This window comes from Amphiura filiformis, chromosome 16, assembly GCF_039555335.1.
Source record: "Amphiura filiformis chromosome 16, Afil_fr2py, whole genome shotgun sequence".
NCBI lineage: Eukaryota > Metazoa > Echinodermata > Ophiuroidea > Amphilepidida > Amphiuridae > Amphiura > Amphiura filiformis.
In genome coordinates this window covers 5,767,162-5,784,822 of record NC_092643.1, presented here as the reverse complement: position 1 = coordinate 5,784,822, position 17,661 = coordinate 5,767,162, and the positions used below count along the sequence as shown (strand labels likewise).

The 17,661-nt window shown below is 39.4% G+C and overlaps 1 protein-coding gene across 10 annotated transcripts in view; it reads left to right on the top strand.

The window, feature by feature from the left end:
- LOC140135457 (uncharacterized) overlaps nt 1-17,661 on the top strand; it is a 70,200-nt gene that overhangs the window by 35,138 nt on the left and 17,401 nt on the right. For 5 of the 10 annotated variants that reach the window (XM_072156956.1, XM_072156957.1, XM_072156959.1 and 2 more), the window contains 7 exons: nt 94-387; nt 2,264-2,557; nt 7,598-7,810; nt 8,447-8,572; nt 10,518-10,631; nt 12,830-12,946; nt 15,620-15,733. In XM_072156956.1, coding sequence (XP_072013057.1) covers nt 94-387; nt 2,264-2,557; nt 7,598-7,810; nt 8,447-8,572; nt 10,518-10,631; nt 12,830-12,946; nt 15,620-15,733 — 1,272 coding nt within the window. The remainder of the gene's footprint in view (nt 1-93; nt 388-2,263; nt 2,558-7,597; nt 7,811-8,446; nt 8,573-10,517; nt 10,632-12,829; nt 12,947-15,619; nt 15,734-17,661) is intronic. The other 5 variants (XM_072156953.1, XM_072156955.1, XM_072156958.1 and 2 more) reach the window with 5 other exon arrangements.

The window sequence follows — 17,661 nt, the reverse complement described above, 5'->3', positions numbered from 1 at the left end:
AGAGCCATTCAGGTCATTTGGTCTTAACATCTTCATGTCCTCATCAATTTTCATTGGCTTTTGACCTTATTTCTAACACTGCTTGTTTTTCAGCTACATGTCCATCCAACTGTGACACTGCATATGTCCCAGTTTGTGGCAGCGATGGTCGGACTTATCCAAACCTATGCAACCTACGCAGACAGGATTGTACCACCAATGTGCCATTGACAGTCATGCATCCTGGACAATGTTTAAACAGTATCTGTCCTACTGTATGTACAACCGAGTATAACCCTGTGTGTGGTAGTAATGGGCAGACATTTGGAAACAGGTGTGAGCTGGGAAGAGCTGCTTGTGCCACCAACACATTGACATTGGCATATCCTGGAGCTTGTATACCCATAGGTAATTCATAACCTCTGCATAGGTAATTCATAACCTCTGCATAGGTAATTCATAACCTCTGCATAGGTAATTCATAACCTCTGCATAGGTAATTCATAACCTCTGCATAGGTAATTCATAACCTCTGCATAGGTAATTCATAACCTCTGCATAGGTAATTCATAACCTCTGCATAGGTAATTCATAACCTCTGCATAGGTAATTCATAACCTCTGCATAGGTAATTCATAACCTCTGCATAGGTAATTCATAACCTCTGCATAGGTAATTCGATAACCTCTGCATAGGTAATTCATAACCTCTGCATAGGTAATTCATAACCTCTGCATAGGTAATTCATAACCTCTGCATAGGTAATTCATAACCTCTGCATAGGTAATTCATAACCTCTGCATAGGTAATTCATAACCTCTGCATAGGTAATTCATAACCTCTGCATAGGTAATTCATAACCTCTGCATAGGTAATTCATAACCTCTGCATAGGTAATTCATAACCTCTGCATAGGTAATTCATAACCTCTGCATAGGTAATTCATAACCTCTGCATAGGTAATTCATAACCTCTGCATAGGTAATTCATAACCTCTGCATAGGTAATTCATAACCTCTGCATAGGTAATTCATAACCTCTGCATAGGTAATTCATAACCTCTGCATAGGTAATTCATAACCTCTGCATAGGTAATTCATAACCTCTGCATAGGTAATTCATAACCTCTGCATAGGTAATTCATAACCTCTGCATAGGTAATTCATGACCTCTGCATATGTAATTCATAACCTCTGCATAGGTAATTCATAACCTCTGCATAGGTAATTCATAACCTCTGCATAGGTAATTCATAACCTCTCCGTATCACATCATACATGCATCCCAATTAAATAGCTCCTTAGATGACATACGTACACATGTGCAGAGGTTTTTGATATCAATCAATAACTTGCAGCGTGTGATGTAGTGATGGATTACGCGACACATTGACACATTCTGCGTGTGCGCCTCGTATGTGCCAGAACATTTCATGCTCGTGCTACTAGCGTATTTGCTCATAGCATGATTATGCGGCTATGCGCTCTATAATTGGTTGTTATTGGTAAGTCAATTTTAGCATCAAGGGCAAAATGTAAGTTGTGAGTAAAATTGCTCATTTTAACCCCATGAGAACTACCTGCCGATTGGCCAAAAAGAAGTATTCATTATCAATTGGTCCAATCAGCAACATTGTTAGAATAATTTCATCACACAAAACATTGGGGTGAATTATTTGCAAAGCTCCATTCTGATTGGTGATTAAAGTGAAAATATCATGTAATTAACCAATCAGAGGCAATGTTAGATCAGCAGGTAGTGCTCAGGGGGTTAACCAATTTTAGAAAATAAAATTTTGTTATTTTGTAAAGGAGGGAGTTAAAAGTGACATTGATGAATTTGGGTAATAGCATTATGAAAAATCGAAACATTTTGATTTGGACCTCGGAACATCCTGTGACGATACGCCCCTTGGGATATTCCTTAATTCCAAAATGTTTAGTTTCACAATGCCCTCCAAACAACTGATGTGCAGTTATTAACCTGTAACTCACTATTTGAATTACCATTTTACTAACACTCTCACTGAGTCACTGATTTGTCCAGACAGATTAACTCAAACATGGAATCAATCAGTCAACCATTTAATTGGTGAATCACTCATTCAATCAATCATTCATGTAAGTTTAGTGCACACTAACTTTTAATAATCTCATTTATCACTCTCAATCACTTACAATAGTAGAAATAGATGCTATCACATTATAATTGGTCTTACCATATCATACTTGTTATTATTAGTGAAGCAAAAGCATTTGGTTTTTTTCTGTAAACCTTTTTTTAGGTACATGCCAACATGCTTGCACTAGGGAATACATGCCTGTTTGTGGTAATGATGCGAAAACCTACTCAAACATATGCGAGCTACGACGACAGGCCTGTAACTATCACCCAGACTTGAGGGAGCTTTATTCAGGGGAGTGCCGTCATGATGCTTGCCCTCAGGCCTGTACACAGCAGTATGTGCATGTATGTGGTACCAATGGACAGACGTACTCATCTGTGTGTGCTCTTAGACAAGAAGTGTGTATAACTGGACAACAAGTGGAATTTGCTTACAATGGGGAGTGTAGAACTGGTATGTACTTTGGTTTTGGACATTAATGTTTGACACTATTTTAAAGTGTTGTGATTTGGTAGTTCACAGCATCTTGCGAACGGTAGTCAGCTTTGAAAAAAATCGCATTGCTCATTTCATAGCGAGTGTGTAGAAGAAATCAAATATCACAGATATACTTTTGTAAGTCCTGTGGTTCTTGAGTTATGTTTTAGGAGGGCTGAAACACCTGCAACACTTTAACAACGATAAATCAAGCAAGGTTTGAAAGTATATGGTTTGTAGAATGAACTTTTGCAAAACATCAAAGTGTTATTTTTCAATAATATATTGTTTTACATAATGAAAATCAATATTTTTTGGCTGCTTCGACCAACAGTACCTTGTCTACCCTTAAGATGTTAAACTCTGTTTTGAACTTTCTATTAATGATAACTATTTTGGGTTTTGTATTTTGGTGCATGTGTGGGGTGGGTGTGCTTTTGTAAACACCTGCAAATGAGGACACACACATAAGAAATCAATTTGTAATTGCAGACGCATAGGAACTGTGGACATGAGGCTTTCCTGGATTGTGTTTTAAGATCCAAACAGCATAAGAACGCATTATAGCTATTGACCTCATTTGTTCGTGTAGGGTTAGTTCAAACAGGTGTGTCTGTATTTATACACTGAAATATTAACATTGTGCACAGCATACATTCCACATCTATACTATGGTTACAGCACTTGCCTATAAGTCAATGGAGGGTAGTGGGGATGTACTTTATGCTATGATCACCCAATCCTTGACCGAGCGGTATCAACCTCATCTGGATACCCGAACTGTTATGAGTCCCAGGATGCTTTCAGTTCAGGTCATGCTAGCTTACATCCTTGCCGCACTGCTTAGGTGCGATTCTGGGGTGACGGGGCCAGCAACCCTTAACCCTGTAAACAACTTGCTACGAAAAAGACAAACAAGCCTCGAAAGGACAGATTTAAACGGAGACGACCAACGCACGTCCATCGACTACGTGAAACGGATATGAGTATACTGGAGGTGAACATCAGAGGCCTCAGATCAAACTTAGGAGAGCTTTCCAATTTGTGCAATAAGCTTAAGCCTGCTATTGTCGTTGTTGTGGAAACATTCTTGGACTCCGCAATAAAGGATGGAGCTGACTGCATTACCATCCCTGGCTACTCAATATGCTGCCGCAGGGATAGACCCAATACAACAGGAGGAGGAGGGATTGCTGTCTACTGCCTGGAAGGTATCGCAATTTTCCACGACAAGGACCTGGACCCTACAGACCTGGAACTGATGTGGTTCTCAGTGGCTCTTAGATCTCGGAAGCTACTGGTTGCTGCAGTGTACAGACCACCGGATAGCAACAGTGATATGATCAGCTACTTGGATACCAACACCTTGTCTAAACTTACCGAGTTCAGCGCCCAATCTATGGTCTTACTTGGAGATTTCAACGTCCACCACATAGAATGGCTTGGTAGTCGCAAGACAGATGCAACTGGCCGACGCACATTGGAGATGTCCAACTCTCTTGGGCTGAAACAAATTGTTACTGAGCCAACTAGGGAGGACCAATTTCCTAGATCTGGTTCTGACTGACCTGTCTTCAACCGCTACAACTTTTGCAAGACTAGGCACATCAGACCACAATCCTGTCTACATCTACAGAGATAAACCTTACAAACGGAAGGTTTGGCGCTATGACAAAGCTGACTACTGGGGCATGAGAGGTTTTCTTTCTTCTGCAAACTGGACTCAAGTCTTCCAAACCGACGACCCTGAACAAGCTTGCAGTAACGTTACTGACATCATAAGCGATGCAATGGATATATACATTCCAGGTAAGTTTGTCAAAACAACTGGCGACAAAGTTTGGTTTGATGACAGCTGCAAGAGAGCTGCAAATAGGAAGCGTTGCCTGTTCAAGAAGTTGAAGAAAAACAAGGATAAGTTTACAGAAGCCAGAAGGGAATACAATCAGGTTCAGAAACAAGCCAGAAGGAAGTACAACAACAAGCTGAGGGAAGAACTTTCAGATGGAAGCCTGAGCAGCAAAAACTGGTGGAACACGGTTAACACTCTGTCTGGAAGAAAAGCTAGGGCAGACATACCTGTAATAAAAGATCAAAACCAGGTCTACACTACCGCAAAGGAGAAGGCTGAAATACTAGGACAGACTTTTGCTAAGAAATGCCAACTTGAGAATGCAGAAGAACCTGCTCCAGAAGTAAAAGGGATACCACCAAATTCTAAGGACTCCATAGTTTTCAAGGCCAAGGACATCAGGAGGCTCTTGCAAAAATTAGAACCTGATAAAGCTAATGGACCTGATGAGATCCCCAATAGAATCCTGAAAGAGTGCAGTGCTGAATTAGCAAGACCTCAGTCGTCTATTTGAGCTGTGCTTCGCAAATGGAGTGTTTCCCAGCCAGTGGAAGCGTGCTTCAGTCATCCCGGTCCATAAGAGGGACTCAAAGTCTAATCCATCCATGTACCGCCCCATCTCTCTTCTTAGCAACATCAGCAAGGTTATGGAGGCAGTGGTACAGAAGCAGCTTCAGAAGTACCTGTTGCAGCACCATCTCATTTCAGACAGGCAGTTTGGCTTTAGACCCCATCACAGCACAGCTGACATCTTAACTATTCTCTCTCAGCAATGGTCCAACTCTCTAGACAGAGGTCATGAAGTGCGTCTAGTTGCCCTGGACATCAAAGGAGACAAGGTATGGCACAAAGGACTTTGCTCTAAGCTGAAAGGCAAAGGAGTTTCTGGCAAGCTTCTGACCTGGATTGAGAGCTACCTATCCAACCGGTCCATCAAAGTGGTTCTATCTGGCCAATCCTCAAACAGTACGTCCATCAATGCCTCTGTACCATAAGGCTCAATCCTGGGCCCGCTGCTATTCACTGTCTTTATTGATGATCTGGGAGATGAATGCGAGAACACCCTGTATCTGTATGCAGATGACTCCACCCTATTCTGCGATATCAGATCAAGTGATGACAGCATAGCTGCAACAGCGAGCCTCAACCAGAACCTGGAGAGAATGAGGATCTGGGCAGACAAGTGGAAAGTCACCTTCAAGCCCTCCAAGTGCAAAGCCCTGACTATCTCAAGAAAGAGGAATCCAACTAGACTAGCACTTTATTTTGGAAACACCAAACTGGCAGAGATGGATGAGCTGGAAATCCTGGGTGTTATTATGAATACGTTACTAGCAGTCACCCGTCTTTCGCGGTCACCGTCTTTCGCAGTCACTGTCTTTTGCGGTATTGCGGTATCGCCAAATTAACTCACATAAAGTAAAGGTAAGTTCAAACGTGCTGGTAACAAAAAAGCTAAAAGAGTTTAACTCTGACTTTCAGCACGTAGGAATTGAAATTTCAACCTGTGACGTAACGTCTTCATCAGAGAAGTCCTATGATTTCATGACGGACTCACCCTTTCGGTGACCTTCGGTCTAATCAGGGCATTGTTTAAGGATGGCAACTCCTGTTTTAATGAGGTTGCCCGTCTAAATCAAGAAAAAACATTGTCATAATTATCATAAAATCGCGCCCAGTTGGACGTGAGTTTCCATCCTTTTACAATGTCGTGATTCGACTAAAGGTCGCCAAAGGGCGAGTCTGTCACCACAAAATGGGACTTCTTCTGAAGACGTTGTGTCACATGGTGAAATTTGACTTGTTTAATTTTCAATATCTGCTCGAAGTCTGAACTAGATTGAAATAAAGTGGTTGCCAGCATCATACTAATGCTGAAAGCCTCTAAAGTGATTGCGAGCTTTAAGGCCAGAGTAAGGGGAGACACATTCGTCCACATCCGAATTTGAGATTTCTTGATATTTATCAACACTAAGATGTATTCTTTCACTTGAAACTGATAAAAATACAACTTCCTAATATTTACTTGTGTTTTTGCTTGATTTATTTCACTCTTTTCAACTCTAAAAAGTCACATGGCTCAAGACAGCTTAGTAAATTGGCGGGAAATAATGAGTCGGCAATGCGCGAATGCGAAATATTGTGATTACGAGCGCGATTCGCGTCGCGTGACGCGGCGCAACTCTGCGCGTATGTCCAACGCAGTCAAGGCGCATTCGGTATGTTGTTAACGCCAGCAAATGTGATGTAAACAAAACAAAAATTTGCAGTGAAAAACCCACTTAGATTTTTAAATTATTTTGGATTTAGGCGCACTAAAAACAGACATTATAGATTCATTGGTGCAAAAAGATGCATATTTAGACCATGCACCAGATACAGCTTTTACAAGCGTGAAAGTCTTGCCGTTTTAAAATATAAGGACGTTTTGTGCATAATTTTGACATTTTTTTACTAAAACGTCGATTTCTCAGAGTTCATTTTTAACAATATTGTACGATTTTTGTGACAAGATAACTCGAAAAATATGCAAGCAAAAGGTAAACCTTTTGCACTATCGTTTAGAGCACATCAAAGTCTAGGGAAGGTTTTCTCATTTTTTCAAAATATTTGTTTTGAACAAAAAATATACACCATTATGTGCAACTTTTAGCTTAATAGAGTGACAAAATTGCTTTTTTCACATGTCTTTTGCAATATTTCGAAAAATAAGACGAATTTCAAAAAAATAAAAAAACCTTCCCTAAGTTCATCTCTCTTCTCCATGAAAAACTAACTATTTTTTTTTTACTCCGAACGGATTTTTTTAAGTTGTCACAAAAAAATTGCGGTAAAAAAGTGCATTTTGTGATTTTTTCAAAAACTCGAGTTTTTGAACAAATCTGACGTCACCATGGGATTCCTTGACTCATTTCATTTCCAAAAATGTATAGTTTTATATACTTTGGACATACAATTCAAAAATAATGATGCTCGAAAAGGTCCGTGTTCTCTCCCATTACTCTGCCCTTAAGTTACCATACTTTTAAGTATTAAAATAATGCTGAAGTCCTCAAACATATTTTTCTAAACTTTATACTAAAATTTATAGTTAGGTCCCTTACTTTTCGTAATTATTTCTTCATGCGCTAACGTTTTAAATCTTTTGTTTTGAATTAATACAGCTGTTACCGGTGAATGTAGAGATGCAGACGGCAACCCTATAAACGAAGGTGTATCTGTGCCATCTTCTGATCCATGTGAAGTGAATTGCGTGTGCCTTAGTGGTGAACGTATCTGTGCTGTTTATGGCTGTCCACCACCTCCCGATGGTGCTGAAAATTGTGAACCAGAATACCTCGATGGAGAATGTTGCCCATCCTTTGAACATTGTGAAGGTATGTGAAGACATCACAAAAGTAGCTGCCCTTAGTATGATTTAACTTCAACCTTCACTTGGGTCACAATGAAACCATGCTACCTGGTGTAGTGGTGGTTGGCATCTCGCCTTTGAATCCGAATTCCCGAGACGACAAGATATCCACAGGTTTTTTTCTCTTTCAATTTTAATTCAAAATTTTCATGTGAAAATGTATTATATTGCACTGGGAAATATATTGTGTGCACTTTTATTTCTGTAATGGGGCAAATAGAACCAAAAACACACCTGTGGGAAAAGAAAATTGAGTCCCAATATCCAGGCAGTGTTGCCGTCACATTGTTACGATATTAGCTATTGCCTTATTGAAATGAGGTAAACCACATGAGAAGAATACATTACGGTGAATAGGAGTGGGCACTAGAAGTTTATATCAAAATAACGCCCCTTGAATGAGTGTCATGTTAGCTGCGCGTGAGTGCAATGGAAAAAGGACTATTGCACAGGCGCGGAGTGCAATAGTCTTTTCTATAAATAGCAAGAATAATCAATATTAATTGACCAATCAAATGATAAGACTCTTTGTATGAGTTTTATAATTATTATTAATGAGACACGATATTTTTTGAATAATAAAATTCAATATAATTCTTAGCAGGACCATGTACCTGGGCCGAATTCCAATGTGATAATGGAGTGTGTGTACCCATCACGGATGTCTGCGATGGTCACAACGACTGTATTGACTTTTCGGATGAGAGAAATTGCAATGGAAGTACATGTAAGTTATCGTTTAGGGACCGTTCACAAACACGTGTAAGGGGGGGATGATGCAAAAAAATGTCATCGCAAAAATTTCAGGGCCCCCTTTTTGACATGAAAATTATGGGTCCGTCCCATAGAAAAGCATATAAACTTAATTTTTCAGGGCCTCCTTAGGAGGGTCAACATTTTCAGCTCCCCCTTTTACATCAGCCCCCCCCCCCCTAACAAGTGTTTGTGAATGGTCCCTTCAGTCTGCCGGTTGCTAAGGCCATTTCATATTGTAAATGTCGTTTTTATTTTGAATGGCAAGCTCCAAGAATGACGCGTTACGCGATGTAAACAATATCAAAGTCGTTTTCGTGGGTTTTTTTTCGTCTTGCTAAAAATTTCAACGAATTTCTCCAGTTTTTTCAGATTATGTTTGAGTTTAATTTAGGTGCTATATCCTTTAAGATTCATCCCAAACTGGCCGAATTGTAAAGAAAATCAAAACCTATAACTATTCAAAATGGTTGGTATGCAGTAAACCAGGGTAACTCCTCGTGTTTTTCAAGACCCATAAATAAATAAATGGTATTGGTCCTACTTTTCAACTCAAAACCCATAAAAAATATCTTACCCGTCTCAGAATCCTTTGCAATATTTATTTATAATTATTTATTTACAACATTCGAAGCTAAGCCCAATAGTGCTCAGAGGTTACTGGATTTATGGTATTCCATCCGAATATGACGGGACAGGGATATGGATAGAATTTCTAGAAAATATGCCTGAACCAAAATCTGAAATCTAGAGGTGTTGAATTAAAGACAACGTGATTTTTGAACGTTGTTTTAGCCACTGTTTCCGTGCCGAATTGAACAGGTCTGTGTAATGTATTCGCATGTATCTTGCTCGTTGTGCATGTGTGGCTGAGTGCGATCCAAATTTGTCTCAGGACGAGATTTTCCATAGTGATAGTAAACAGTACGTCTGTTTTTTTTTCCAATATCGTCATCCAGTTTTCTGTGAATTTCTAGAAAACATGTCTCAACCTAAAACTGAAATCTGGAGGTGTGGATTTAAGTACAAAGTGATTTTGAGCGTGGCTTTAGTTTAGGCACTGTTTTGGTGTCGAATTGGACAGGTTTGTGTACGAAACGTATTCGCATGCATCTCGACCGTTGTCTGGCCGATCACGGTGTTTTACGTTGTTGATAATCACAATGTTCAAGGAATATGTATTATAATTTGATTGCTTTTCAACTTAATTTAGTCCCGAAAATGTGTTGTGTACTGCACTGAGTCAGCGTCAGTGCAGTGACAGGATCAGTTACATAAAATAGCAACTAAGTAGGGCCCTCACAACCGGTAGACTGAGAAGAGGTTAAGTATTCAAATTCGAAATGTTGTGCCAAAGTGTTAATTTTTGCTTTGATTAGTAGATGAACCATTCCGCAATATTCCATATTTTATTGGTAATTTAAGGATTGACTCTGGGCCGACAATAAAACACCACTTTGTTGTTATATGTTAATATTAGATATAATACTGTTACGACTATATTATTATTATTATTATTATTATTATTATTATTATTATTATTATTATTATTAGTAGTAGTAGTAGTAGTAGTAGTAGTAGTAGTAGTAGTAGTAGTAGTAGTAGTAGTAGTAGTAGTAGTAGTAGTAGTAGTAGTAGTAGTAGTAGTAGTAGTAGTAGTAGTAGTAGTAGTAGTAGTAGTAGTAGTAGTAGTAGTAGTAGTAGTAGTAGTAGTAGTAGTAGTAGTAGTAGTAGTAGTAGTAGTAGTAGTAGTAGTAGTAGTAGTAGTAGTAGTAGTAGTAGTAGTAGTAGTAGTAGTAGTAGTAGTAGTAGTAGTAGTAGTAGTAGTAGTAGTAGTAGTAGTAGTCGTCTTATTATTATTAGTGATGTGGAAGCTTGCACCATATTAAATGTTTAAATCTCTCTGATTTACATCGTAGGCTATCCTCACGAATATGAATGCGAATTTCCAAGCTATAGGAAGTGTATCGACAACGAAGAAGTATGTGACGGGTATTCTGATTGCGCCGATGCGGCGGACGAGGTTGGATGCAGTAAGTTGGAATTTTCAACGTGTATCTTTTCCCCCAGGGGTCCCAACTTTGGTTTGAGTGGGGATGCTTGGCTGGGATTCCGAAATACTACCAGACTTTAAACCAAATTGTACAAAAACCGACCCGATATTATACACCTTTTTGGAACATTTTAGCTATAATATTGCTATAAAACGATGACATTTGGCCGGAACTCTTGCGAGAAAAAGCCTTTCTTGAACCAAATTCCATGAAAGTGAAGACCATCAATAAACCAAAATGACAAAGAATACATCCCGAATCTGCCGCACATCCCCGTACCAATATTTCCACTAATATTCCCCGGGAACCTTATTGTTAAAATAGGCCTAATCATTTTTAAAATCCTAGTTCAACCTTGACCTCGCGCAGTGTGTTTGATTAATCCTTAGACGCAGTTTATGACCCTCACGTACTAACCGAAGGTCTTTGACTTTGTTGCAAGAGGTCCTCGATTCGATCCCCGGTGGAGGCAAAATTCTTATTTATCCGCTATTGATGTTCTCCATTATTTTGAATTATGGGCCAAATAATGATGACAAATACTTCGCGGCCAGTTCCGACCAGGGTAACGCTTAGCTGTTCGTACACCCTACCATGGCCTCTGGGCATCATTCAACACTGAATGGTTTAGCCAGGTTGAATAAAACGCAAAATGTAGTATCTTGGAATTAAACGGATGAGATATTACGGGTGTCATTCTAAAGGCATCTATTTATTTCCAAAGAAACTCATTGCGTTAACACGGTAAAGAGAAAACATAAGTACGTGTATAATTAGAGCATAAATGTCATTAGATACTGCAGAGTTGACAACCTAACCCTGGACATTCTTTAGTAGACGAGTTACGCTAATGACGTTAATTCTAGACTGTGAAGAGAGATAAAATATGTCTTTCCTATACCATAATCCGACGAGCTAAGTGATGGTCAGAATTCATTCCGCTATTACTGGGGGTACCGATCATTCGCAATTGGAAGGAAAGGTGATGCTGTTGTATTGCATTGTAAACTTTCAACATCCTTTTGTCACACGTGTGATAGATCACAATTTTAAATTCCCGCAAAGCCTGCATCATTTCACACTTCAGGTGGGATGTCAGACATAGACCGTAAGGTACTAATTTCGAGGAGCATAACAAACACCAAATTGGTGTCATAACAAAAACCAAATTGGTGTCGTATGACCTGACATGCATGCATTCTTTTGTCGAGAGTTGACATGGTCTTTCAATTTGTGCCGAGTGTCCTTGGCAGACATGACTATGCTTCAGTGGTCATGAAAGGATTCAATAGATAACCTCTGCCCCACTAATCCCCAGCTATTGTCTGAAATTGCACCTCGGAAGATATATTATAACAACCCAGTCCCTCAAATGATAGTCATATAACGACCAAAAGATAAATGACTGACTATCATTGAGGACTGAGTTCCGCAGTCTAGTGGGATGTCCCCCGTCAATGGCTGCCATTGAGGTGTAGGAATTCGCTGTCGTAGTACACGTTACAATATGGCCGTTGCCAGGTCAACTGGATCACGCTTTCTTTGTTACGAACCACTGATCGAAATGATCACAACACAAAGCCTATGCATATCAAAATTCGGAACAGGTGTATGAGCCCAGGCTTGGAGCAGTAACCAATGGTTACTAACGTGCACTACGACAGCGAATACGTGGAATCGGATTTGTATACAATATATTGCTGTGATCACCACATTCTGACAATAATAAACCGCCCGTCGTCCGCATTCCGTTATAATATATGTACTACAGAGGGCGATGCTGCCGATTTTTCAAAACGTTTCAGCGACATGCGCTCCTGCGAAACACGCAATGTACGATATATAGACGTTTTCAAAAAGATAGATTTTAGTTAGTGATAACCGTTAAATTTCGGATCATCACACAGCTGCATGCACCACTTACGCTAGTTGTCACTGGCGAGCGTTTATGTGGATTTATTTTAGCAAGCGCTCAACATGCTTAATATGTGAATTTACTCGAGCTAAGAACGCGGGCGTAAGTTTTATTACGCTGCGTACGTACCTGGTGCACGTGACCAGAACGTTTCCGATGTTGGTTTGAAAATGTCTATGATAAAGGGACGGTTTGTAGTCATCTATTAATCAGCATTATAAAGAAATCACGATGATGTCATAATAATTGTGTTCTTGTGTAGGTGGAACATGTGACTCCACAGAATTCCAGTGTGATAATGGAGTGTGTATATGGAGATGGTTTATCTGCGATGGTGAAAACGACTGTGGTGACCTTTCCGATGAAAATAATTGCGATGGTAAGTTATTCAAGAATTAAAATATCAATCTGCGTAATGCTCTGGTCAATCACAACATCCCCATTTTCGCCCATCAAATTGGGAATGAGGGTCAAGGTCACGACGAAGCCAGTATGTAGAAATGACAATATTGGTATGACGGGGTGGAGGCCTAAATTTGACTTCATTCATACGCGAGGCTCATACGTACAGGTTGTCCATTAAGTATGTGCGAGATCGGCCGTATATTACAGAGAAAGAGATTGCGATTTGCGGGTTTTGATAAAAACGCAGGGTATATACGCACGGTCCACGTTGAAATTTGTACGGCGTCGCGAAGGTTCAAGCAACGCGACCAATTTTCACCACGGAAAGTATCATTTTGAAAATAAGTCATGATATGCATGTAATGGTCCTTAAACTACCAAAATATTTGGTATTTCGGAAGCACTGTAATGCATTTAATTTTAAGATGCACTAGCGGTCAGTCTCGGAATAATAAAAATTAATGTACTATTTTGTAGTACACTTACTCTCACACTGATTACCTGTGAGTTACAGTGAGCCTTACCAGACTTGAACCTGCATTGCTAAAAAGTCACCTATTTTTCTTAATCATCTGTCTCTATTGGACAGGAAATTGTCAAAAGTTGCGCGGAAAATCTTCAAAAGCCACCCATTTGGGCTACCAAATCGCAGTTTGGCAACCCTGGTTAATTTACACAAAAGCACTAATTCAATAAACAAACACTTGACTATTGACAATAGGCTCTCTAAGGTTCTCTAAGCAGTCATCCTTTAAGTTTGAACACTGACGTGATAATGTTGATAAATTAGTTGAATAAACAATAGATGTTAATTGAGTTTCTACTGTGTCATGTAATAGTTGAGACTACAGGCATGTTATTCTCACACCGATGACAGCACAGAAGGCTTATTTCAAGCTATTTCAGGCTATGTCAACATTAGTGTATTGTGTTGGTGTGAAAAGTCTTAGCTTGTAGGGAGCTGTCAGTGCTTTTTAAACTAATTAACATGTTGCCAGTGTTCTGGTTGTAGGCTTGTGTAGGGGTTTTTTTTCCAAATTTTTGGGAGGGGGGAGGGGGTGTCCTCATTGTTTTGATCCTTAGTGGGACTGTCCTAGAGGTGCTTTGCACCTGTTAGTCCTTGCTTTTCACTGGTGCAAAATTGTATTTATAGGCCTACTTCCTTTTTTTTGTATGTACTTTTGAATATTCATGTGCAATATATTTTGATGTTATATTATAATTATTGTATATACCAGTGATAAAGTGTAATAAATAAAAAAATAAATAAAATAAATAAATAATTAACATTATTTGACACCATTAATGTAAACAAAAACAAAAATTGGACGTTTTATTGGGGTGCGGATAAACTTACTCTACGCAACGCAAAAATCCGTTTTCCGAAATAATGTAAAACGTAGAAGATTTAGCCTTACCAATATGCCAAACTCAGTAATTTATTATAGATGTTAATTAACCTTAATTTTTAGTCAAAATTAAATGAATGCAGTATTGAGATAGACATTATTATCAGAGACCACTTACAATTGAATACCAGAGTGGAAGAAGGGCCCAACTCCAATTTTTTACAAAAATGAGTTAGACCCAGCATTTTATTGCCAGCAGACTGTTCTTCCTTGTGTGTGAAAGATGAGCCAAAATCCACAATCTAAATAGTCTTCCACGTACACTTAGTCATGGTTTTCATGGAAGAAAGGCCCAACTCCATGGAGTTGGGCCCTTCTTCCACAAATATTGGGATAAAGAGGAATTTTGTTCATCCATGAAATCTGCTTTTCACTACAATAAACTTTCTTGCTAACATATTACATGCTTCTACTTGTGCAATTAATGGATAATTACCAAATTTCTGTAGCTATTTATAACACATCTGCTTACGGAACTGGCACTTGCAGTATATTAGTGGAAGAAGGGCCCAACTCCAGATCGTATAAAGAGCTGTACCGTTGCCATGGAAACATCATATAAAATTTCGAATGTATGTAATATTGTATGTTCATGTATTAAAGGTCCCCTGAAGGTGAAAACATTCTGCCTATAAAACTTTTCCAAATATAAAGTTTTTTCTTAATATCTTAAAAACAGTTTTCATGGAGTTGGGCCCTTCTTCCACTCAGGTATTCAATTACATGTCAAGTGTTTCGCCCTCTTGTGACCAGATCTTGGTTCCAGCCGCCTTGCGCTCCTTCGTCACGAAGGAGCACAATCCAGCTTGAAACCGCAATATGTATGCAGGTTTAGAACGCCGTATAAACGCACGGTCCTCGCAAGACGTGTGGAACATCGCGATCTAAGAACGCCCGCGTTTTGTTTGTTGAACTCTGCTCCTTCAACAAAATGGTAACTTTTTTCGGTTTTACGTGTGTCTCTTTTTGTTGGTTATACATGATACTTAGACAAAATACAATGCAATTGTAACCAACCACTTGAACAGGATTTAGCCAAAGCAAGCAAAGACTTGAGCTATTTAATGATTAGATCAAATGAGAAACATGTCGCGCCTAATTCAGACACCTATGAATACGACCTGTTCGAACATTTTGCACTGTATCTCAGAATACAATTTGCCGAGTTTACGGCTCATTCGTAGTGTCCACTCACAATTGTGTTCTTATGTCATGATGTGTTATTAACGATGATGTAGGTAGAACATGCGAATCGACAGACTTCCAGTGTGATAATGGAGTGTGTATATGGGACTGGTTTATCTGCGATGGTGACGACGACTGTGGTGACCTTTCCGATGAAAGAAATTGCTGTAAGTTATTCAAGAATTAAAATTTCAATTTGCATATAGTTCTAGTCAACTACCACATCCCCATTTTCGCCCATCAAATTGGGAATGAGGGTCGAGATCACACTGAAGGCAGTATGTAGAAATTACAATATTAGTATGATGGGGCCTATAAAGGGCCTCCTATTTATATCAACCTCCCCAACGACCCTATCATTTTCCTATTTGCCCCTTTCTAAATAAAAAAATTCTAACCAAAAGACCCCTTGATACTTACGCCTGTATTAAATTAATCGTACAAAGTTTGGAATTGAGCGAGAAACCTATATCGTAAGACTACTTCTGATCATTGACATCGTTTCATTTTTATCTACTTCAATATTTTGTTTTTGTTTTAATTTATATTGTCATGTTTATTTTAGTAAAATAGCATAGGACTATAGCGAAAAATTCCCTATAGTCCTATCAGGTTGAAGTCCATTTGCAAATACAACGTGATTTCAACCTGATTTCAACGTCGAAATTGATTTTGACGGCGAAATTTCAACGTAATTTCAACGTGATTTCAACGTCAGGTTTGCCCACTAGGATGGAGCTATTTGCTTCAGATTATTAAATGGCCGTGTTTTTCATATTCGGACTAGCGCCGTGTCGGATTAACCACCGTTTTTTACATTCAGACTAACGACGCGACCGACCAAAGCATTTTTCATAATTTCATTCAAACTAATTCTAATGTGTCGCCTCGTTATAAAACCAAAAATCTATGCCAAAATCCGATGCCCAGGGCCAGAAATTTGGGCTTAGGAGTACCCGGGGTTGTATTGGATATCCTGTGCGGGGGTCCGAGTCTTGGTCAAGTGTTACCCGGGGAGTTGAACTCAGTTTAAAACAAAAATCCCCAGCCCAAGTCCCGGCCATTCCCGGGTACCCAGGGGCCGGGGTTGCAATTAACTAGTACATTATGTAGGCATGACCTACTGCAGATTACATTCTGCTTCCATTTGTAAGATTTAAGTAGACCAAAGTGCAACTTTCAAAACTGCATCTTTTCGTACGTAATAAGCCATTTTGACCGAATACAGCAATGTGCGATATGTTTCTAAAGTCTTAGGGAAGTCCTTATAACTTAGAAAACATATAAAATACATATATTGCACATTCAAAAGCATTACATCAAATCATATATAATTTCATCAGGACTGTTAGATATCATACCATTGGCAAACCCTGCTTCATAAGTCCAACAATTCACTCCCTCTCCAAACGTCCTATCCCCGACCGGAAGACCCCATCAGCAACGCGACGAACTAGCAACACTCCCACCTCCAGAGCGCACAGCTCCTCACAACTGACGGCCACACAATAATTTGGTGATCGTGTCCCTTCATATCAATAGTATATTATACTTTACTAATATACTGAACACACACTGCATACTAATTACGCATACATCCGATTGTGTATCAGATAGACTTAAACCACCGTTGGCGGCACTATGGAGAACATTTGCCACTCCCCAAGTTTTTCTGCCCCCCCAAGTTTGCTATCCTCCTTGTCAGCCTTAAAAACCAAAAATTACGAACATGTCAACTTGTTGCGGCAGATTTTGCCCCCCACCCCACGAAATTCATTCCTCACCCCATTCCCCCGACTAAACAATTCCTGGTGCCACCACTGTGCACCACAGCAGTGGCAGTTGACAGCTGTCAAAGCCAGGCGGCATAGGAAGCGCAACACGTGACGTACGAGGATGGCGAAGATACAGGGCTGACAGATAAAACGGTTAGCAATTACAAATGGAAAATTAACATACTTACAGTGTGGTACATTGTCGTACCCCAACGGTTTTAGAGTAAGATAATTTTGCTTTTACACCACATAACAAATTTAGAATTGATTTCATGATTATGTGTTAATCCAATGGCGACCTCAAAATTGGCGATATCGCT